Genomic DNA, 20,248 nt, shown 5'->3' on the forward strand with positions numbered 1-20,248 from the left:
TTCCGGTATTTTGAACATTGAGCCCCCTTTCTGGTTTGTTTAGGATGAAATAGAGTGGGTGACACCGAAATTTGAACTATAAGTCCTTTCTCGGGTATTTGGCTCATTTTGAATCGCTCCTGCCTGCTTCACAATGGTTGTCTGTGTGCATAGACAAACCTGTCAACCAAGCAACCCTAAACGTTCGTTTTCAAAAATGTGCAAGTAACCGAGTGGTTAGTGGCATTCGTGAAGTTTAAAAAAAATATATCGGCGCAATATATGGTTTCCATCCGTGTTAGTTGCTAAATGGAACTATTTTTTCAGATACCTCACAACCGCATATAAACTTCCGCAAAAGGTCCCACTCCGTGCAGCACCTACTTTCGACGTCCGTCGGCATCTGCCTGCACTTCCCACAGGCACACCACCCGCCCGTGATCGTGGGGACCGCTTCCGCCGGAGCTTCAGGCGCCTCCGTAGCCCTAGCCTCCATCTCACGTAGCTCCTCTTGGGTGAATTCTGGTTCAAAACGATATCCTCTGCCGTCAAACTCAAAATCGAGTGCGTCCTCCAGAAGCCACCTTTCATAATCCATTTTCAGTGATTTTCTATGTGATTTTCCCTAATCCGAGGTGCGCACGGTACAAGACTTCAAACCCATAGACATGTTCAAACCAACGTAAACAGCCCACCTTTCCGGTTCGGCGGAGTAATATCATCGTGGAGTAATGAGTCTTCCAACTGAAATCAACTGGCGATAAATGTGCAATAAAACACGACAGAAACCATATATTGCGCCGATAATTTTTTTTTAAACTTCACGAATGCCACTAACCACTCGGTTACTTGCACATTTTTGAAAACGAACGTTTAGGGTTGCTGGGTTGACAGGTTTGTGTATGCACACAGACAACCATTGTGGAGCAGGCAGGAGCGATTCAAAATGAGCCAAATACCCGAGAAAGGACTAATAGTTAAAATTTCGGTGTCACCCACTCTATTTCATCCTAAACAAACCAGAAAGGGGGCCCAATGATCAAAATACCGGAATTGTCCTTTAAGATAAACGACCATTTTCATAAAGACTACAGTGTTTATATAGAATACATGTCTTTATATAGACTACATGTTGTTTACATAGACTTCATGTGGCTTAAATAGACTACATGTGTTTATATAGACTGCATGCACACCCAGATGTTTACTTGTTTGTCAAGGTGTGTGTACATACATGTCCAGGTGAGTGTACATGTATGTCCAGGTGTGTGTACATACATGCCAAGGTGCGTGTACACAAATGTCCAGGTGAGTGTACATGCATGCAGTGTTTCCGCTAGAAGAAATTGGTGCCGGTCATGTGACCGGGAAGGTTTCATTTTACCGGTCAAATTGGAAAAAAATCGGTCGGATATTGTCCGTGTTTATTGCCCTTAAAAAAATTGATAGGCAGGCTATATAAAGAAGAAGAAGAAGTGTGTGATCATATTTTGATTCGCCATGGTTGTTAAATACCGGTGCTCTGCAAAGCTTGCCGCCGGCTTTCGCTAGCTTGCCGCCGTTTAGTTCATAAACCTACGGTTACGGTAGTCTATAGCGATCAATTTGAGCGAGTGCACGAAATGTGAGAAAACCAATTAGAAAACCCTCATTGTTTTACATGAATTGGCTAAACAAATGACCACTGTAGCATATTTAAACACAATTCAAAGAACACATTCAAAAGTATTTCTGCTCAATTTAAAAGGTTGAATCTCCTCATGACTGAATGTTTGTATACAGCGCGCATGCTGTATGCGCGCAGGGTTGATGCGCTCCACTTTTTTCTGTGGAGAACCAGCGCCTTGAACATTACGCATAAAAGGAAACCAGATATTTTTCGCCTGTTTCGGCTCCGTGTGGACGGGGCCATATTTCCAATCGGTCATTCTGACCGGAGACATTTAGAATTTTCGGTCCTCCTCATTTTTTTCCGGTCAAAGACCGGTAATTACCGGACAACGGGAACTCTGCATGCATCTCCAGGTGAGTGTACATGCATGTCCAGGTGAGTGTACCAGTATGTCGCAGTGTTTTTACCTGCATGCCCATGTGTCCCATCAGCGGGTTCCTCTGATCGTTCATCCGTCCTCTGCCTCTGAAGTTCTGCCCGCCAAAGCCCTGGAGGTTGCCTCGGCCGTAGCCACGCCCCCCGCCCCTCCCCCAGCCGCCACCGAAGCGGCCCTCTCTCCGCTGGCGGTCCTGCATCTCGAACTCCATCAGGTCCGCCTTGGCCTTCTCCGACAGCTCTGAGGAGAGGAGAGCACACCACGTCAGTGGGCCTACCAGCGCTGCGGGAGTCATCGATATGCTCGATCGATATCAACCTAGCCTAGTTCTGTTGCCGATGATAAAACCACCCTGTTGTTCTTTCATCAACATGAGATCAGTTCCCCTTTGGGACTGTAACTGTGAAGGCCATACCGAGGGTTTCCGGGATGTTTCTCCTCTTGCTCGCGGCGTCCGCTACCCGCACCACAGTTGCGTCCTTCCTCTCAGACTTGAAGCGCAGACGACCAGACCCTTCGTCGTCCTCGTCCTCCTCGTCTGACTCCTCCTTAGTATCTTCTCCCATCTCGTTCTCGCCCTGAAGCACACTTTCAGTTAAAACCCGTCTCCTTTGATGGTGGCCAATACAGAGTCACGTTGATAACACGTTTTTAAACAATATCAATCTACGTCATCATAAAAAGATCTCTCTAAATACAACATATTTTCATTGTTATTTGTGAATTTTAAATCCAAATCATGAAGAATGTCTTCAGTAACGTTCACATCAGAGATACAAAGTACAAGTGCTATTGTGTCGGCTCTTTACCGGTTCATGTTTACTGTATTTATATATTCCATTCTTTTCTGGGGAGGGGAGACAACAATGTAGGCGACAACAAGAAGCATGATGTATATGTACATCGACTGTTCATAATAAATCCATTGTTACTATTATCATGCCCCTACCTCCTCTTGGTCCAGCAGGTGGGAGCTATCAGCCAGGTCCTCTTCTTCCTGAGACTCCTGCTCCCCGACCCCTCTCTCCCCCTCTTCCGGCTCCTGGAGGCCCTCCTCTTGCGGGGAGCCCTGGTGGTACTGGGCCCCGGCCCCGCCCGGAGAGCCCGTCTGCTGGTAGGCTGCAGGGTAGTGCTCGTCCTCGTCCTGATGAACACATCAACATAGCTCTAGAGATGGACACCACTCTATGCACAGCGCTGTGGGTCGGGAGGAGCGCCATGGAAATACTACAATATAATCATTCATAATTACATTATTTAGACCTGCTGAAACACATCCATTCCCCTTGTTTCTCCTTTTCGTATTGATTACTGAATTGGACAGTAATATATACAGTTATGTTAGTAATTATTGAATTGGACAGTGTAATATATGCAGTCATTATTATTTATTTGTTTATTCTTGAATTAGAAGTATCTGCAGTAGTACCACCAGATTTTGTATTTTATATATATACATATATATATATATAAACTATAGATAGATATATCTCTTTCAATATAGCTCTTCTGCATTATAAAAAATGTAGGACAGTTTGGACAGCAAGTAAGGGTGAGTTAATCTAAACTAAACCCAAGAGCAGACAGGGATCGGCAGAGTGGTGGAAACACTAGCTAATACGATGGGGGAGGGGTTTAGGGGACTCCCCACCGCCCCCCAACCCTGGAATTACCATAACAGTAGGAGTGGGCTTCATTAATATTCCTGCCGACATTTGAAATTCAATGAGATGTAGATGTTTGACAAGATGCACAGAAATACAGGGCCAGATAGGAACAGCTCAATAATGGTGGAGATATCCGACTGCCTTTCTATCGTTCACGGCTAAGGTTGTAAGTTCACGCCCTAGTGCCGAAAACATCGCAAACAAGAGAGGATTCTGGGAAAACGAATGACTGGCCCGCTTGCGCACTTCAAAATCGCAGCCGAACAACAAGAAAAAAGTCACCTGACGAATGCCTGGATGGATGAATGCCTTTTGTAAATATCGGCTATTACTAACAGGGTATCATCCGCAGAGAAACGGCAGTGGTGTTTACCTTGAAGACTGGTGCTGATTGTAGTGCGCCCTAATGAGACGTGTCTCTAGCTAAGTAAGGTCAGGGGGTCGAACAGACAACACTGTTCCGTGTAGCGCACCATTAACCTGCCACGCACCAACGCAGCCTCAGCACAGTGGTAAGGTATCCCTCCGCCACCACAGCCCTCAGTACAGAGATGTATTCCTCCACCAGGACACACAACAGTACAAGGATAACGTATCCTTTCAATTAGACCCACCTCATTACAAAAATATGATGTTTCCTTTCAACATAAAACATTTCAGTACACGGATGATGTATCATCGGCCAAGACACACACAGCACAGTCCAAGGAGGACATATCCTTCGACCGAGATAGACCTCAGCACAGATATGATGCATCCCTCCACCAACATACACCACAGCACTAAGATAATGTATCCATCAACCGAGACCGGCCAGATCAGTACAGAAATAATATGCAGGGTTTTTTCTAAACAAGGGAACAGGGGCGCTGCGCCCCGATACTCCCGGCGTGCGCCATCCTACCGAAATGCCGACTGAACCTGTCAGACTTGGATCTGTACTTACATGCTGCTGTACAACATACACTATTTCTCAAAACGATCTTTTCTCCGCGAAAATATCCCAACACCACCACCTGACAATGTGTCTGATCCTCAAATAACTTATAATTACTCCAAAAATATTCCGATCCGAATTGGAGTTTCCCAGACAGAGTCGACATGCTAACGTTAAAATTATTAGCAGCTAGCTAGCTAGCTACTATGTATTTTAATGGGTTTTTGGTCTAGGCGCTAAGATGCCAAGCAAGTATACAAGACCATTCCAGTTCTCTCTACACAAAGCGGTTTCAATGAACGACAGAAATAAACAAATGCCGAGTGTTGATCAAGAGTTTTGCGAGAGCAAAACAAACAGTCGAACAGGGTTCCCTGTTACCAGGGAACCCGTAGCAGGGAACTAAATGGCAGCTGCACGGCCGAATTAGCCCAATAAAAGTGTAGTAACCCAGAGAACCAGCTACAACATAGTTTTTATCCAAACGAGCCGTCTTTAGTGAACGGTGAATTGCATTGGCTTCTACGAGCAGTCGGCTTTCAGCCGCGAGCTTAGGGACCGTCTGCAAAGTGCAAAACTGAAAACGACAACAATAGTAACATTTCTATAGCGTCGCCATTATTGACTCTAGAGCCCCAAAACTTGTTCCATAGAGGCATGGCACAGGAGGTCTACCATGACTAACGCTACCCTGAACCACCTCCTCAGGATCAGTATTGAGGGGCCTGCAATTGATCAATTTGATTTTGACAAGACAATGAGCCGTTGGGGCAGTCTCAGGAACAGACGGCTGCTGTTGTGATTTGTCCTACTTAATAAAAGTTTAGCCAATATTTTTGAAATTTGTCGTGTTTATTTACAGGGTAAAGTTGTACAAGTCTACCAAAAGTTGATAGCATTTTAGTTTTTCAGGATGACCACAAGAGCTAGAATTTCTCTCTAAGATAGCCTCAGAATGTACCATTTAATCATTATTTTTTCAAAGGCTTCGCGCCACACCATCCCCCGCCTCGGTCGCGTTGCTCCCTTGGCTTTGCGCAGGGGTCTGCTCCCTGCTACTTAATTTTTCTAGAAAAAACCCTGATATATACCTCCAACAAGACACACCCTCGGTACAGAGAAAACAGATCCCTACTGGGAGTAAATAGCTGGTGGACAGGACCGGCCCAGGGCTACAGACCGCATTAATCCTCTCTGCTCCACTCTTCCACGCCTCGACTCACAATGAATACTGAACAGCGTGGCCAGCCACTACAGAAACCTTGTAAATATAGTAGTTACACCTATGAAAACTTTCCAAGGACCACGAACATGCGGGCGTGGAAATAAACCTGTCAGAACAGTCACCTGGGATGCCCTTAAAGGAAAACCAAATGATCACAGACTGTTAAGCCCTTATGGACCTACCCAAACAAACACAGAAGGCTAACCTCGTTAGCATGTAGCACTAGCGTCTGTTCAACAACAAATGAGAAAACACAACATAGTACTCTGTATTCCGTATGTCATAGTTACATTAGAATAGAACCGGATCAACTTCATTAAACCCTTTGTGATGGCGGTAGGCTCGGCACTGGTAGCTACTTCCCATCGGCACCCAATTCCTGAATGATCCAATTACATCTCTTCCTGGCCTTCTCACGCCCTAAAACTCTGTTTTCCCGGCGAATAGCTCCGGTTATCTGAACGCTGCTTCACGTTGCCTTGAATAAAATAGAGCGAGCAAAAACACAGGAGTCTCTGCTTTCTCCCTTAAAACGGATCTCAACAGACCAGGAATCACACACACACACACACACACACACACACACACACACACACACACACACACACACACACACACACACACACACACACACACACACACACACACACACACACACACACACACACACAAAAGGCTGCAGGTTGCTCGAGGACATGCTGGGCAGCATAATCTCCTCCTTGGGCCATGTCACCTTTGAAACCTCCAGGGGAAGGTCTTTAAACAAGTTGGAGAATATCTTAAAACCATCTGAGGGAGGCCTTTGAAACACATTTCAGTTTCATGGGGGCGGCAAGGGTGTTCCACTGCAAACCGAAAGGTTCTGGGTTTGAGTCCCAGTGCCCCTGCCCTACCAGTAGGCATCCTAGAGCAAAATGTGCCGTTACGTCTACCGGCTCCTCATGTAATCTGAATTCACTGTAGGAGCCGTCGCATACAAGTGTTGAATTGGTTTCTGTTGTCATCGTTCTGATTTGTTTTCATGGGGTCTGAAGTCATAGTGTCCCATTGACCTTTAAATCCAAACAGTGTGTCCCTGTGTGACGGGCAGGCCCAGGGGCTCAGCGGCGGATAATACCGCTTCACGCGTCACCTCTCCACAAACATGGGACGGCGGCTTTAAAGCTAGACTGCTCATTTCAAAAAGAGATACTTTTTTATTACATGGGAGCTGACATGCATTCACCATATTGGTGTTTATTTCAAGTTATTTGTCAAGGATCATGCTTTAAAAACGGGCTCCCAGCAGATCTCTGGGAATTTAAACCCCAGATATCACACCCTGGAATCTGCATGCCTCTACAGGCTACACACGCCAGGATCAAAACAAGCACAGTGCTTTGAGCGTCAACAAGAAGGTCGACGTCTTATCTTGGCACAAGGGAGAGGAAGAGGCAGGCTAATACATCTCTGTCAGGTGCCAGGCCCCATCACACCTGGCTAAATAGACCACAGCGCCCCCTTATCTCCCATCCTCTTAATTCAGACTTAACAGGGGCGCGGTGGCGGTGAAAGGCAAACTCGCATCAATCATTACACCACTGTATGGGCCGCCCCGCCGAAGGTCAATAAACTGTCCGCCTGTGCCAGACGTTATCAGATCCAGTCGAGGGCCCTGATAAAAGCCCCTCACATTAACCCCCGTCGAGTGGCAGCACATCCGCACACAATGAGGGCCCGACACAATGCTGGCCCGAACGGCTCCCAAGGTCACAATGGACCCGGGGATGGGGTTGGACCGGCAGCCGATGACTCTCACCAAACAAGCTGTCAACAGCAGCTCTGTCAGCAGGGCAGCAAAATTAGCTGTAGGGACGTGATAATGAAGCTAATCCACAGCCATCGCAGCGGCACTCCACTCAATACGCTTCAATCCCCCGACGTGACACTATCTCCATCTCCCCGCGCAGAGAGGACAACAGGAGGGGGACCTGCCCGTGCACGGGCCTCATGCACGTTGCCTTCACATGCACAGACTATAGGAGGCACGCTGTGTAGGAATGCGCACTGTGTTTATGTGTGATGCGGGGATGTGGTGTGGGCCTGGGTTTATAAAGGGTGCACAAAAATGTAGTACCGAACCGGACCGAAAACAGTTACCAAGAAACATAAAACCATACGTCACACCCTGAACAGAAAAAAGAAAGGAGCTTACAACTTAAAAATATATAAAATAAAAAAGTGACAAAGAGTATATATACTAAGGGGAAGAGCTTCTGAACATGCATGCATGTCACCGTTTAAGTTGTCGTAAAAACTATAAAAACTGCGAGAGTACAAGCTAAACTATTAGCAGGTGCACATTGTATGTGCACGGTGCTGATAGGTGTTCACGTGTTGTGGAGGTATGCATGTGGTCTGAAGGTGTGCATGTGTCAGTGTGCATGTGGTGCATATTTGTTGTGCGAGTAGTGTGCATGTGGTCTGAAGGTCTGCACGGGTTGTGTAAGTGTGCATGTGATGCATCGGGGTGTACGTGCGACGAGGACCGACCTGGAACTCCCCGTCCAGGGGCTCGGTGATCTGCAGGTCCAGAACTTCGCCCTGGAGGCCGTCGTTCATCTCCTCTCCGTAGTCCACCTGGTCGCCCTGGCTGAACTCGTCCACGTACTCCCCCTCTGCGGCCCCCTCCTGATTGCCCCCCAGGTCAACCACGTCATCGGCATAGTCCCCCTGCCCCTGCTGGCTGTAGGCCGTCCCCAGACTGAAGGTAGCGTTCAGACTCACCTGCTGTGCGCTGGAATTAAACAGATAAACATGTTTTATTTGTTGTTGTCTTCAGTTCTCAGGCTGGCTCCATTAAACGGCTGATAGAAAACCAGCGGGTTTTGGGTCTGTCACCAACATCATCCTCATACCTTAGGTGTGGAATGTCCTCGTCATCACTTTGCAGAAGGTCGTCATTCAGTTCCTCGTCAGACGCCTCAGAGGCATTCTGGGTGGAGAGGAAGACAAAACATTTAGATTTAAATTGAGTTGACAGCCAGGGAAAGAAAGACTGTTTAGTAGTCAAAGTGAAATGGTAGAAGAAAACGGGAGAGAAAGAAAGGTAAAAAAAAAAAACACAGGAGAGAAAGAGAAAGGGGTCTGGCTTTATTCCCATGTGGCGAGGACGATCTGGAGAGGTTAAAAGCCACCTCCAGTGGGTCCACTGCACTTCCTCCTGGTTCACAGCCCTACCCCCCCTCCTGCTGGGAGGACAGCTGTCTGTCCTCTTCCTCAGATTATGATGATGATGATGAGGAGGAGGCCAAAACACCTGACTTGCAACCCCATGAGGTCTGTAGCTTTACTCCTAGGTCACTGATACAAGGTGTTTTAAAATAACTACCGGTAGTTTGAATGTTATACGTCACTGATGGCCATGCCATAGCCAACCCTCAGCTTCTGGTCATTGAAACTCTCTGAAAGAATATTTGTTCTTCTCCAATTTGTTAACTGAGCCTGGTTCTATATGAGGCAATTTATATTTTGTGGTTAGTTTCTGACCAATCAGGGAATGATCTCCCTGATTGTTTTGGGGAATCCATCTTAACCGCCACAGGTGCATGAAATACAACACTACTAAATGGTGGAGAAATGCCGGGAGGGAGCAGATGTTTTTTGGGATGTTTATTTTCAAAATCTTTCTATTTTCTGCTACGTCTCTCTTTACAGCTCTCTGATCGTACCTACACCACCTTTAACCTGACATCTCTATTTAGCTTTATTTCCTGTCTGGCAAAAATCACCTTTTGCACTCCGAGCCATCTCTGGAAAAAAGATCTCTCCTATGTGCTACGTCTCAAGGTTTCTTACCATATCCTTCTGAGGCTTTGGGGTCAACAGTTGTGCTCTAGCACCTAGCCTGTGAAGCCTCTGAGAGTGTAAACGTGATAGACAACGGCTCCAGAGGAGCAGGCGGGTTCTTACCTTTTTGGCAGAAAGCCAGTCTTCCTCCAGCAGGTCCTCCTCCAGGTCACTATGGAAGCAGAGCAGACCGCGTGTTTATAGAGCTTCCACTCAGCACCAGCTGGGAGACCATCAGACCCCTCTACATATCTAACATGTAATCACAACATCACATGTGAGAGTGTAATATCCATATGCAAGATAATCTGATGCTACTACATTATTCCAGCCAGCAAATAATGGTGTCACAGCAGAAAGTACAGGACAACAACAAATTATTAAACTAAAACGACCAACAATATATGGTAGAAATAATGTAATGTACGAATGATGTAGGATTGATCTATCAACTTCATATCAACTGCCATGAAGGACTGTACCAGCTGATAGGCCGAGTTATCCATCCATCCGCTCGGTTGGCACTATTACACAAGTGATAGTGCTTCGTAATCAGGAAATGCCTTTAGAATTGTATATTCTCTATCTCATGCCTTATGCAACATGGGTGCCCATTTTGTGTAGAAATCCTTGGACTTGTGCTGAACCATCTGCTAGAACCATATGTCCTTTACTGTCGGGTCATAACACAGTTCATCCCACGTTCTGTCAGGTTTAAAACACTTTGGTTTTATGAAGAATACACATGCTAAATCATAATAAAAGAAGGCATCTGGCTTCCTGACCATTAGCTCCATAGATTCTCTGACCGCTATTTGGAATCGACTTATATGCTGGATGTTTATAAAATAAAAGTCCCTTGGGGTAAGACTACATGTCTGGTTTGTTGGATTGCAGCGTCCTGTGATTTAGCTGATCTGGAAGCCCACACAACACTGCCGTTGGCATCGCAGCATTGGAGTTCAACGGGTCATGAATTAGTGAAATCTGAGCGGGAAATGAAGAGGAGTAACCTTACAGCCGGTTCTCTGCTGGCTGTTGGCATACAACCAAATTTTCAAAGTTCCATCCCAACACTTTGATGACCCGGTCAAGTGTAGATAACTTTTTTCATTCCTGAGTGAAATCACATGCAACACATGCAACTTTTATCGGCGTAATTTAAAAAAGATACGGCCGTTTCCAAAGATTGGGTTGAGAGGAGTTTGGAAAAAACTTATTCTAAACTACTATTTGACGACTGGCCTGGAGCTCGGTCGCAGAACAGAGGAATCTCTTGAACTGCACCAAACTGGACTCATTTCATACATTGATGCACATCAGGTCAGGGAAAGTATACTAAGAATATTTTGAGGATATAATGAGGACAAAAGCGGTTGTTTCATCAAATGAAATACATCAACAGAACAACAAACCGTTGCAGATAAGCATTAATCAAATGGTTAATTATTGATTTAATAACGGGAGTCTAAAACTAAGAAGTTTTTTTAAGACAGATAATTAACTGTAAGCCACAGTGTTAAACTAGTTGTCAAAACAATCTAAACATACCTGAATACACCAAACATCACAACATCCAGTCTAGTCAATGTTGATCCAACCCTTATAGCATAAAACACCTCTAATGCTCATCCCTAAATCATTGCAAACATTTATATAAACAATATTCACCTCAAATCATTTGAATCCATCACATACCAAAATAAATCAAAGACCACAAAAATCTATAAGACAATGAATTAACACCGATACTGGAAATTAGAAGAACATCTTGGTCAACTGAAATGAGTCGAATTCTACTACCAATCGATTGGTCGATGTTGGAAGTTAATACTAAAAACATACAAATGTTTTCTCAAGATTAACTTAAACGACCACGGGGACTGAAATCTACCCGCTAGCCTAAATATCACAAAAATGCTGTTTGGAGATGGTCAGTGTGTTTCAGATCAGCTCTTGGTCCGAATCAGACTCAGTTACGGCATAGCTTCAATGTAAAGCAGGTCAAACCAGACGTGCCACAGAGCACCATGTCGGGCAGCCTCGCGTAGTAGATAGACAACATACGTAGGAGGAAGCAACGGTTTTAGGTGGTTTTCTGTGTGTAAAATAATAGATGGGGCTGCTGAACTTGATATGGTTAGCATCGCAGAGATGAAAAAAAACAACTCTCCCAACGCCTTTGGATTAAGACGTCCCCATACGTTTTTTGTGTCCCTTATTTCTATCTATCTATAAATGTATAACATTTTTCAAGATCAACCAAAAGTGCAAATGGACATGCCTTACTCAGAGTTACCATTGGAATTTTGAAAAACATCGAAATGGCTGTTTTATGCGCAAAAGCGATATCCATAAATTATGTAAAGTAGACCATTGTTCAATCAATCACAAGTTTGCTTCATAGATTCCCAAGGATTTATAACTTAGCACAGCAAGGACATCTCCCTTAGATAATGTCAAAAGTTTTGTAATTATAGCTCAATAAATGAAATGAGCACTGATGTGACTGGGTGTGACAGGGTGACGTCACAGTGCTCATTTCAAATTAGCACTGTTGCATGTGCTCACCAAACTATTTTTTATGATGGAAGACAGGGTAAAAGTTGGTAGACATGTAGACACAGCACATCAGCAGGTCTCCAAAAATTAAAAGGTACTGCTTTGGCGACGGGGGTGCCATAACATGCAATCAAACAAAAAACCTCAGCCTCATTGTTCAATCAATCAAAAGATCCACTTCAAAGCGTACCAGGGACTAGAAACTAGTGGTGCACGGTATAAACGGTATAGACTAGTGTTGCACAATACCAAAATTATGACTTCGATACGATACCTGCCCGAATATACCTCGATACTGAACCGATACCACGGTGAAAATCTAAAATATCTGGAAAAGAGATGATTAATGGTCCAGCTCAGTCTCATTATGGTTTAACTTTCAGCAGCTTGGACCTTTCCTGCTTTTGGAGCAAATTACCTTAATAAATTAATTCTACAGAGCAAGTATGGGCATAATCTCTTCTGTTTGTTAACCTAATTGCTTTTGCATAACAAGCCACTTTTCTGTACAATATAAACCTTTGGACAGTGAACACATTAATGACTGACTTACACATACAATTAAACTATTTTCTCCTCTTTATTAAAAACAAAACAAAACATGATGCCACTTCATGGTACATTCCATTGCACTATGGTGGACAAACGTCAGTCCGACAATTGCAGTGACGTATTGAAACTTTAACACTCAGAATAAATATACTTGCTACCGAAGATGTTTAACGAATATAAAATGATTGCTTTCCACCAGCTGAGCAAGGAGCCGTGTAATAAGCGGGATAATGTATAGAACGTTAGAACGTATAGAACGAAAATAATGCCCTTCAGGGCAAAGCAAGACACCTCCGCTTCGTGTCGTGGCCCGCTTCGCCCTGTCTGGGCTTATTTTCCTGACAATGACCGACGTTCTGTGCAACATCATCCCTTACATATATCATACAAGTCCAGACCAACATATCGGTGGTGTGCGAGATACATACGGACGTACGCTGACCACTTTTGTAAGTGTATATACAGCACATTCGGATTGCATGATAGCAATAGATCTATTCCGATTAGAAATCTAATCGGATCAGAAGTGTCTATGCAAACGCGGCTACTGTCGCTATGCCTCGAAAAAAGGTTGCCTCATAAGCTACACCACATTCGTTTCATATTTTTTGTCCACAAGCCGAGAAATGACGGCAAGCGCTTCCGAACCTGTCGCCATCTCGTTGCGTCTCACTCTCACTCACTCAGTGAACTGCCTGCTGCTGCTGTGGCTGAGGGCGAGCTGAGGGGCACACCCACTGACTAGCCTCTGCGTGCAAGGAGAGTTGGAGCGGCTCGCTGCACAGACACAGAACGTCATTAAAAAAAAAGTATCGATACTAAAAAAATTGGGAATCGTATCGTTTTTTGCGTTTTTGCGTTCTAGTATCGGTATTCGGTATACCGTGCAACACTAGTATAGACCGCACACCGCTGTGAATTTGCGCTACGGTAAGGATTTTGACATTACCGTGAGACCAGTGTGACGTGTAGACAGTGTTGTGTGTAACGCATTACAAAGTAATTAACAAGTTAATACAGTAACGTAACTACTTTTTCATGTAAAAAGTAAAGTTACACGCAACCACTGAAAATACGGTAACAAAAAGTAGTTCCTTTTTCAATTGGGAGCAACGTTACTTTTCCCAGGGACAGATTTGACAACGATACTGCCTTCTCAGGCAGTATGCTATTACGCAAGCACGCAAACGCTGCCTTCTCAGGCAGTATGCTATTACGCAAGCACGCAAACGCGCAGCAAGCGCGCCTGATTGCTTGCGCAATAGTCCCTTCACAAGCTCTCATTCCACACCGTACGAGACAGACGCTAGCAGCGTGAAGCTGTCCCTGCATCTCTTCCACAGAGATCGCTTCAGCAGGCATTTTCCAAAGCCAGTCCTTATTAGAGATGTTCCGATACCATTTTTTCCCTCCCGATACCGATTCCGATACTTATGCTGTGGGTATCGGCCGATACCGAGTACCGATACCAGTATGTTACAAAAATGACTGTGATATGATTATCATTGTGGTAAGGCCTGGGTCAGGTTAAACCCTTTGTAAATGAATGAATGAATAAGGCAAATTAAAGCCATTTATTTTTAAATAGAACAGTATAAAAAAAACTTAAATAATAGTTATTTTAAAAAAAATAATAAAGTGTAGCCACAATATCTTTAAAGGAGCATTTCACCGGTGCAGACATGAATATGTATTGAAATTGGGTCCTATATGTAGTCGAATAATAAAATAAAATTCTAATTTGGTGCCGTCTTGACCGAGAAAAGGCAGAAAGTGACTTTTTGGCGCTTGTGGATTGAAGACAACAACTCCCACCATGCACAGCTTCGCTGGCGGCCACTCCCGCTGATCATCTCCGCCTATCGGACACCTCCTTGTTCCATCTACTAATGGAACAAATCAGCGTGGAGCTTGAACCGACGTCACTAGAGTAGTGACGCTTGCACAGAAGCATACGGCCGTCATCTTTCCTTATTCTGGGTGGAAATAGTAACATAGTTACGCCATTAAATGCGTTTATGTAAACATTTTTAGCGAGAAATGTGCATTTTAATTTCATAATGTTCGCTCGTTGAATTTGAAGGATGTTTTTTTTTATAGTTATGACGAAGTGGGAACGCTCCATTCACTGCTCGGTCTTGTCTATGCTATGCGCCTAATAATCCGGTGCGCCCTATATATGAAAACAGTTCTAAAATAGGCCATTCATTAAAGGTGCGCCTTATAATCCGGTGTGCCTTATAGTACGGAAAATACGGTCCTCGTTTGTATTTCTTTCGAAATGGTGAACTTTTGCATTGAGCCATCTTCTATGTCAGATCCAGTACCCTCCGCCAATGTACTTCAGTTTTATCAACAGCCTCTGTTATCTTAGCTTCAGACGCTGTGGATGTTAGTTTCTGCTGGTGAAGTCCCACCCACTGGCACTGCTCTAATAGGTCTGTAGCGTCAGTGGGTCCCACCCCCTCGTCGTGCTCTTTAGCGTGACGCGTCTTCAAGTGTTTTATTAAGTTGCTAGTGTTGAAATTAGCAACACTCGTGCCACCCCTGGAAATCTTTTCACGGCATACGTTGCATGTCGCAGTCTTGCTGTTGGGAGCATCCAGCGTGAAATATTGCCACACCGCCGACATGATAACGCTAGCTCCTTGATTGACAGGTGATCAATTCTTCTTCGCCCCTCTAAAACAGCAGCCTGCAGATGGCAGCACAGCGCAACTGTTTTAAGAGCCGCGAAGAAGAACTGTGTCAGCGCTAACGGAGCTAACCAGTAAATAGCTTTCTATTTTAATAAATTACGTGGTATCGGAGGTGCCTGGACTCCAGTACTCGCCGATACCGATACCAGCATTTTCGGCAGTATCGGAGACATTTCCGATACTGGTATCGGAATCGGAACAACTCTAGTCCTTATGGCCAAAAAAGCCAGCGGTGGAACGAGATAACAAACGTCGTCACTGTTTACCTGTGTACGGACATGGTTCCCTTTCAAAATGTCGATAGAAAGGGCGCTAAAGTGATGGTCAAAACACTCGATCCCAGGTACGCATTACCTGGGATATACTGTGACATTTTAGTCCATAACGTTCAGCCCTACTAGAAACTTGGAATGTTTGCTCCTCAGCCTTGGTAGCATTAGCATGTTAGCATGCTCACGAAATACTGCGCACACGATGATAGGGCTCACGCAACCAGACGAACCACCTTCAGAAAATGAACATTCAGCGAAATGTGCGAAACTCTAGTAAAATAATGTTACTCGAGTCCTTAAACAATGTAGCCTTTCACTAGAAACATTTAATACATCAGTCTGCATTAGTCCCTTATGAAAAAAGCACCAGCGTTTGTACGACAAATTAAAATTGTCAAACAACTACATGTCCATGAACCAACCGACAAGAACTTGACAGCCCTAGAATTTAGGAACAATCCACTAAAGCCACGTTTCCACCAAAATCACCAAGATCTTTTAGCCCCAGGAACTACATTTCATGGAACGAAAAGGTTTCCTTGAGCCCGTTGTTGTCTGCGTTTCCACCACGGTCTAAAGACCGGCGAAGGGCAGTTCATTTATGATGTATAATCAGGGTCATAATGAAAAAATATATGACAAATATATTAAATATCGTGAGCAAAATCTGAACACCAAAATCACATCACCAAACCACAACAGTTACAATGCAATTGTAACAGATTCAACCCTTAAACTCATAGCAATGGAATAATAGTGTTTGCTCTGTACTTTAATCGAGATATCCTAAGTATTAGTATCATTAAATGAATTATAAGACACCACAACCCTCACACATCTAATGAACATCACAAATTGCATCAAGCATCCTGTACCTGTCCAGGTCGTCGTCCTCCCCTCTCCTGCGGCGAGACCTCTCTGCACCAGGCTTTTGATACTGCAGGTCCTCACCTGAAGAACACACAGGGTAAATATAGGCTGAATATCACGGGACATATTACAAAGGTGTTGAACAATGACATGCATGTGTACTGCCGACAAGTCAATTAAAACAATGGTTGTCTCGTCTTTCCCAATTAGCAGGTGGTGTGTATGACATGCCATCTTTACGATAGAAGATGAAACCAAAAGACAACAGGGTTCATCTTTTAGGTGTTAGGTTCTAACTTGATCGATTAAATTGACCAATCAGAGCAAACATTGATCAGGCGTTCCACTCAAATGAGAGGCATACAGCAATAACTCACTTGTCTTGATTGCAAGGATTTAGTGAGTTAATATAGCTGGTTGAATCTAAATAGATGACATTGTTGACCATGGTTCATCGGTCAGACAAAATCGAATTCAGTCTCAAGTTCAAGCTGAAATATATTATCCAACATGGATATAGTGGACCTGGCCACGGTGTTCATTCGTGTATATTTTACATTTCATGGGACCCAGCACCACCAAGGTAGGAGGTTAACCAACATTACACCTTCATATTTAGTGTTACAACGGGGACCCCTGACCACAACAGGTATAAGATAACTATGCCTTCATATTTGGGATGACATCAGGGACCCAAAAACCAAGTTACTTAGGTTATCACATTTAATATTACATGAAGGGCGGCAACACCACCAGGTAGATGATTTAATATGCCTTCAGATTTAGTTTCCCATGAAGGACCCCAGTTAGGAAGTTAACTACGCCTTCATGTGTAGGACATCATCAGGGGCCCCGACAGAACCAGGTAGGAAGTATGCCTTCATATTTAAAAATACATCAGGGGCCGAAACTACCATGCAGCAGGTTGACTGACGTTACGCCTTCATGTTTACCATTACATCAAGGGCCCCGACACCACCAGGTGGGTTAACTACGCCTTCATATTTAGTATTTGATCAGGAGCCGACACCAACAAGAAGGCTGTTAACCACGCCTTCATAGTCCGACACAAATGTATATAGGTCGTTTAAGTTGACCGTGTCAATCAATATTATATAACGCACGAATACCGAGCTGAAGCAGCGGCGGGGACCTAGCATGCTAATGCTAGCTGATACTGGATGCGGAAAGGCTCCTACAGCCCTCACGCGGACCATTCTGATCGTAAACTCGACACCGATGATGAATTTATCTTTCCCACTCGGTTAAGAAATATAAATATACGTATGAGTGGAAGTGAGGTTGTTTTTCTCCTCGCTATCTGTGTACAACAAAGCCTGGAATATCGCGCGAGCTTAGCAGTGCTAGCGAGCATTCATGAATGATTAATTGAAGTCATAAAAACAACTGTACAAACCTTGGCCGTTGGCAGCCATTGCGTGAGACGCGGTCCAAACAGATGTCCTATTTGTAAAACTGAAGATGCATTAATTTGTAGTGTTTGGACTTGGAAGTGAATGAGTAAGCGAAGCTAAGTGTTTAGCAGCAGCGATGCTAACCTGAACCTGCTGCAGGCTCTGCACTCTGATGCATTGTGGGTAAGAAAATATCGCAGCTTCTGATCCTGTGCTGCGGCGACAACACGGTAGATAATAACCGTCACCATATGTATGAATAAGAATAATAAAATACTAATGATGAAAATGATTAAAAAAAAAAGAATTATACTAAATATATAAGGTGCATAAAGTCATTCAGGTTAAACAAATGATTACAATAACAAGTTGGAGTTCAGGGTACATGGTGACAGTGTAATGTGTAGAAGTTATTTTATGTTTCAAATAGTTTAACATATAATTGTACTGCTTTGTATTGAATGTGATTTGTAATTTGGCAGGCTAACAACGACCTGGTAATATTTGTATCTTTAACAGATAAGATCTTAGTTGAAAATGTAGGCTAAACTTTAATACATTACCTTATGGTAATCCTCAACCATTATTATTGTTATGTGCTAATTTGTCTGTTTCAAATACTTTCTCTAACAGTAGGCCTTTTTTTTTATTATTTTATGTTATTATATATTTTGTCGGCGTGAATTCCTTCCAAGATCAATAAACTGTTATTATATGAATTATGAAAATTATACATTTGTAAAATATAAACATATAAGACAAAATCAAATCAATTTAAATTTGATCACACTGTGGAGTGGCTGGTCTATGGTGTAGAAAGATGAGAGTTGAACATGATGAAGTGAGTTGTATATGAGTCAATATGATATATGTTGATAAACAGAGTGTAAATACCAGTGGTGGTACTCTGGATATCAACGTGGCAACGCATATGTTACAAACCAACTGTAGTTGTAGTTCTGTGTGGCTCCAGTCTGTCCTCGTTTCTTAATGCTGTGGGCTTGGTTGTGTGTGCTGTGCGTCAAAGATGAAATATGAATGTTTACTACTGTGATATAGGCCAGATATAAATTATGTACTGCATAGTCCAGACCCAAAAGTCTGCAGCATATTCCTTCCTATTTGGGCTGGTTGCACAGTTAATGAGATTGTAACTCCAGTACCTGTGTGTGGGTTACAGTAAGAGAAGCCAAGGTTAATTTACTTTACCTTCCTGCTCTTGTCAAGCTCACGTCCAATTGCCCCCCGCCTAAGAGTAACTGACACTTTTGTTGAAATTCAAAATGGTGGTTAATCTTTTTTCAAGGCACTCCTTTGAATTTCCTTTCCCCTGTAAGGTCAAATCCTTTTTTTAATCTGTTGGTGACTTTGTGGTCCGTGTCGGTCCTTAAGTCTGGGAGTAGCCGCGTTGCAGTCAGACTCAGGAGTGGGGCTCCAGCGCCTTTCAGACACACAGATTCTTCCAAGGCTGACAAATGTCAACAAAGAGGCCGGAAGACGCGGCACAGCGGTGTGCAGTGGACTGGAGCGTCATTATGGGCCCCGCTGCGAGGCAGAAGAACAAGGTCAATATCTGAGAGCCCGGCCAGGGAGGGGCTTTTAATTTGTGAAAGCGTAAAGGGACTTTGTGGCTGAGAGAGCATCTGTGAATTCTAATGAACTGGGGGGATTGTACAGATCAAATCTAAAACTGTTCAATATTTTTACTTTTCAGATGTAAAACGATGCAAAGTCAAATGAGAAATTATGTTAGAAATTTTTGGAATAGTTTTGCATGCTGGAAGACTGTATTAATCTATCATTGGCAATATCAATGCCAGCCGCATGATTTTAAATTATGATTTCTCACTTAAAATGTTATTAAAATATGTAATTTTGTTCTATTTTCTATGTACGGAGTGTAGTTTGTTGAGATGAAACACCTCACATTTTAACATGGGAGATCGCTCTATTATTTATTCAGTAAACAACATACATTAACCAGAGGACTCTGGGCTAAATAAAGCATTCTATGCCAGAAACAGGCCAGACACAGGACAATTAGTCTAAAATAAATCTAACTAGGGCCGTAGAGGGCCAAACAAGACAAGATCAACTTTAATAACTATTTATGTTTTGTAGCCAAATGCCTCTTGCTCAAGGATGCCTAGGTAGACTGCAGACATTCGGGTTGAACCCATTCCCCTTTGGGAGT

At 43.7% G+C, this 20,248-nt stretch overlaps 1 protein-coding gene across 1 annotated transcript in view; it reads right to left on the reverse strand.

Annotated features, from left to right (window-relative positions):
- The window catches only part of rbm33a (RNA binding motif protein 33a), a 38,789-nt gene extending 20,541 nt beyond the window's left edge, over positions 1–18,248 (reverse strand). The window contains exons 1-8 of the mRNA XM_056583777.1: positions 18,057–18,248; positions 16,645–16,720; positions 9,808–9,856; positions 8,754–8,830; positions 8,389–8,632; positions 2,977–3,171; positions 2,443–2,605; positions 2,059–2,267 (exon numbers count right to left, since the gene is read on the reverse strand). Of these exons, the coding sequence (XP_056439752.1) occupies positions 2,059–2,267; positions 2,443–2,605; positions 2,977–3,171; positions 8,389–8,632; positions 8,754–8,830; positions 9,808–9,856; positions 16,645–16,720; positions 18,057–18,075 (1,032 nt within the window). The 5' untranslated portion in view covers positions 18,076–18,248. The remainder of the gene's footprint in view (positions 1–2,058; positions 2,268–2,442; positions 2,606–2,976; positions 3,172–8,388; positions 8,633–8,753; positions 8,831–9,807; positions 9,857–16,644; positions 16,721–18,056) is intronic.
- Positions 18,249–20,248: the final 2,000 nt, after the last annotated feature.

The sequence above is a fragment of the Gadus chalcogrammus genome, chromosome 23 (assembly GCF_026213295.1).
Source record: "Gadus chalcogrammus isolate NIFS_2021 chromosome 23, NIFS_Gcha_1.0, whole genome shotgun sequence".
Classification (NCBI taxonomy): domain Eukaryota; kingdom Metazoa; phylum Chordata; class Actinopteri; order Gadiformes; family Gadidae; genus Gadus; species Gadus chalcogrammus.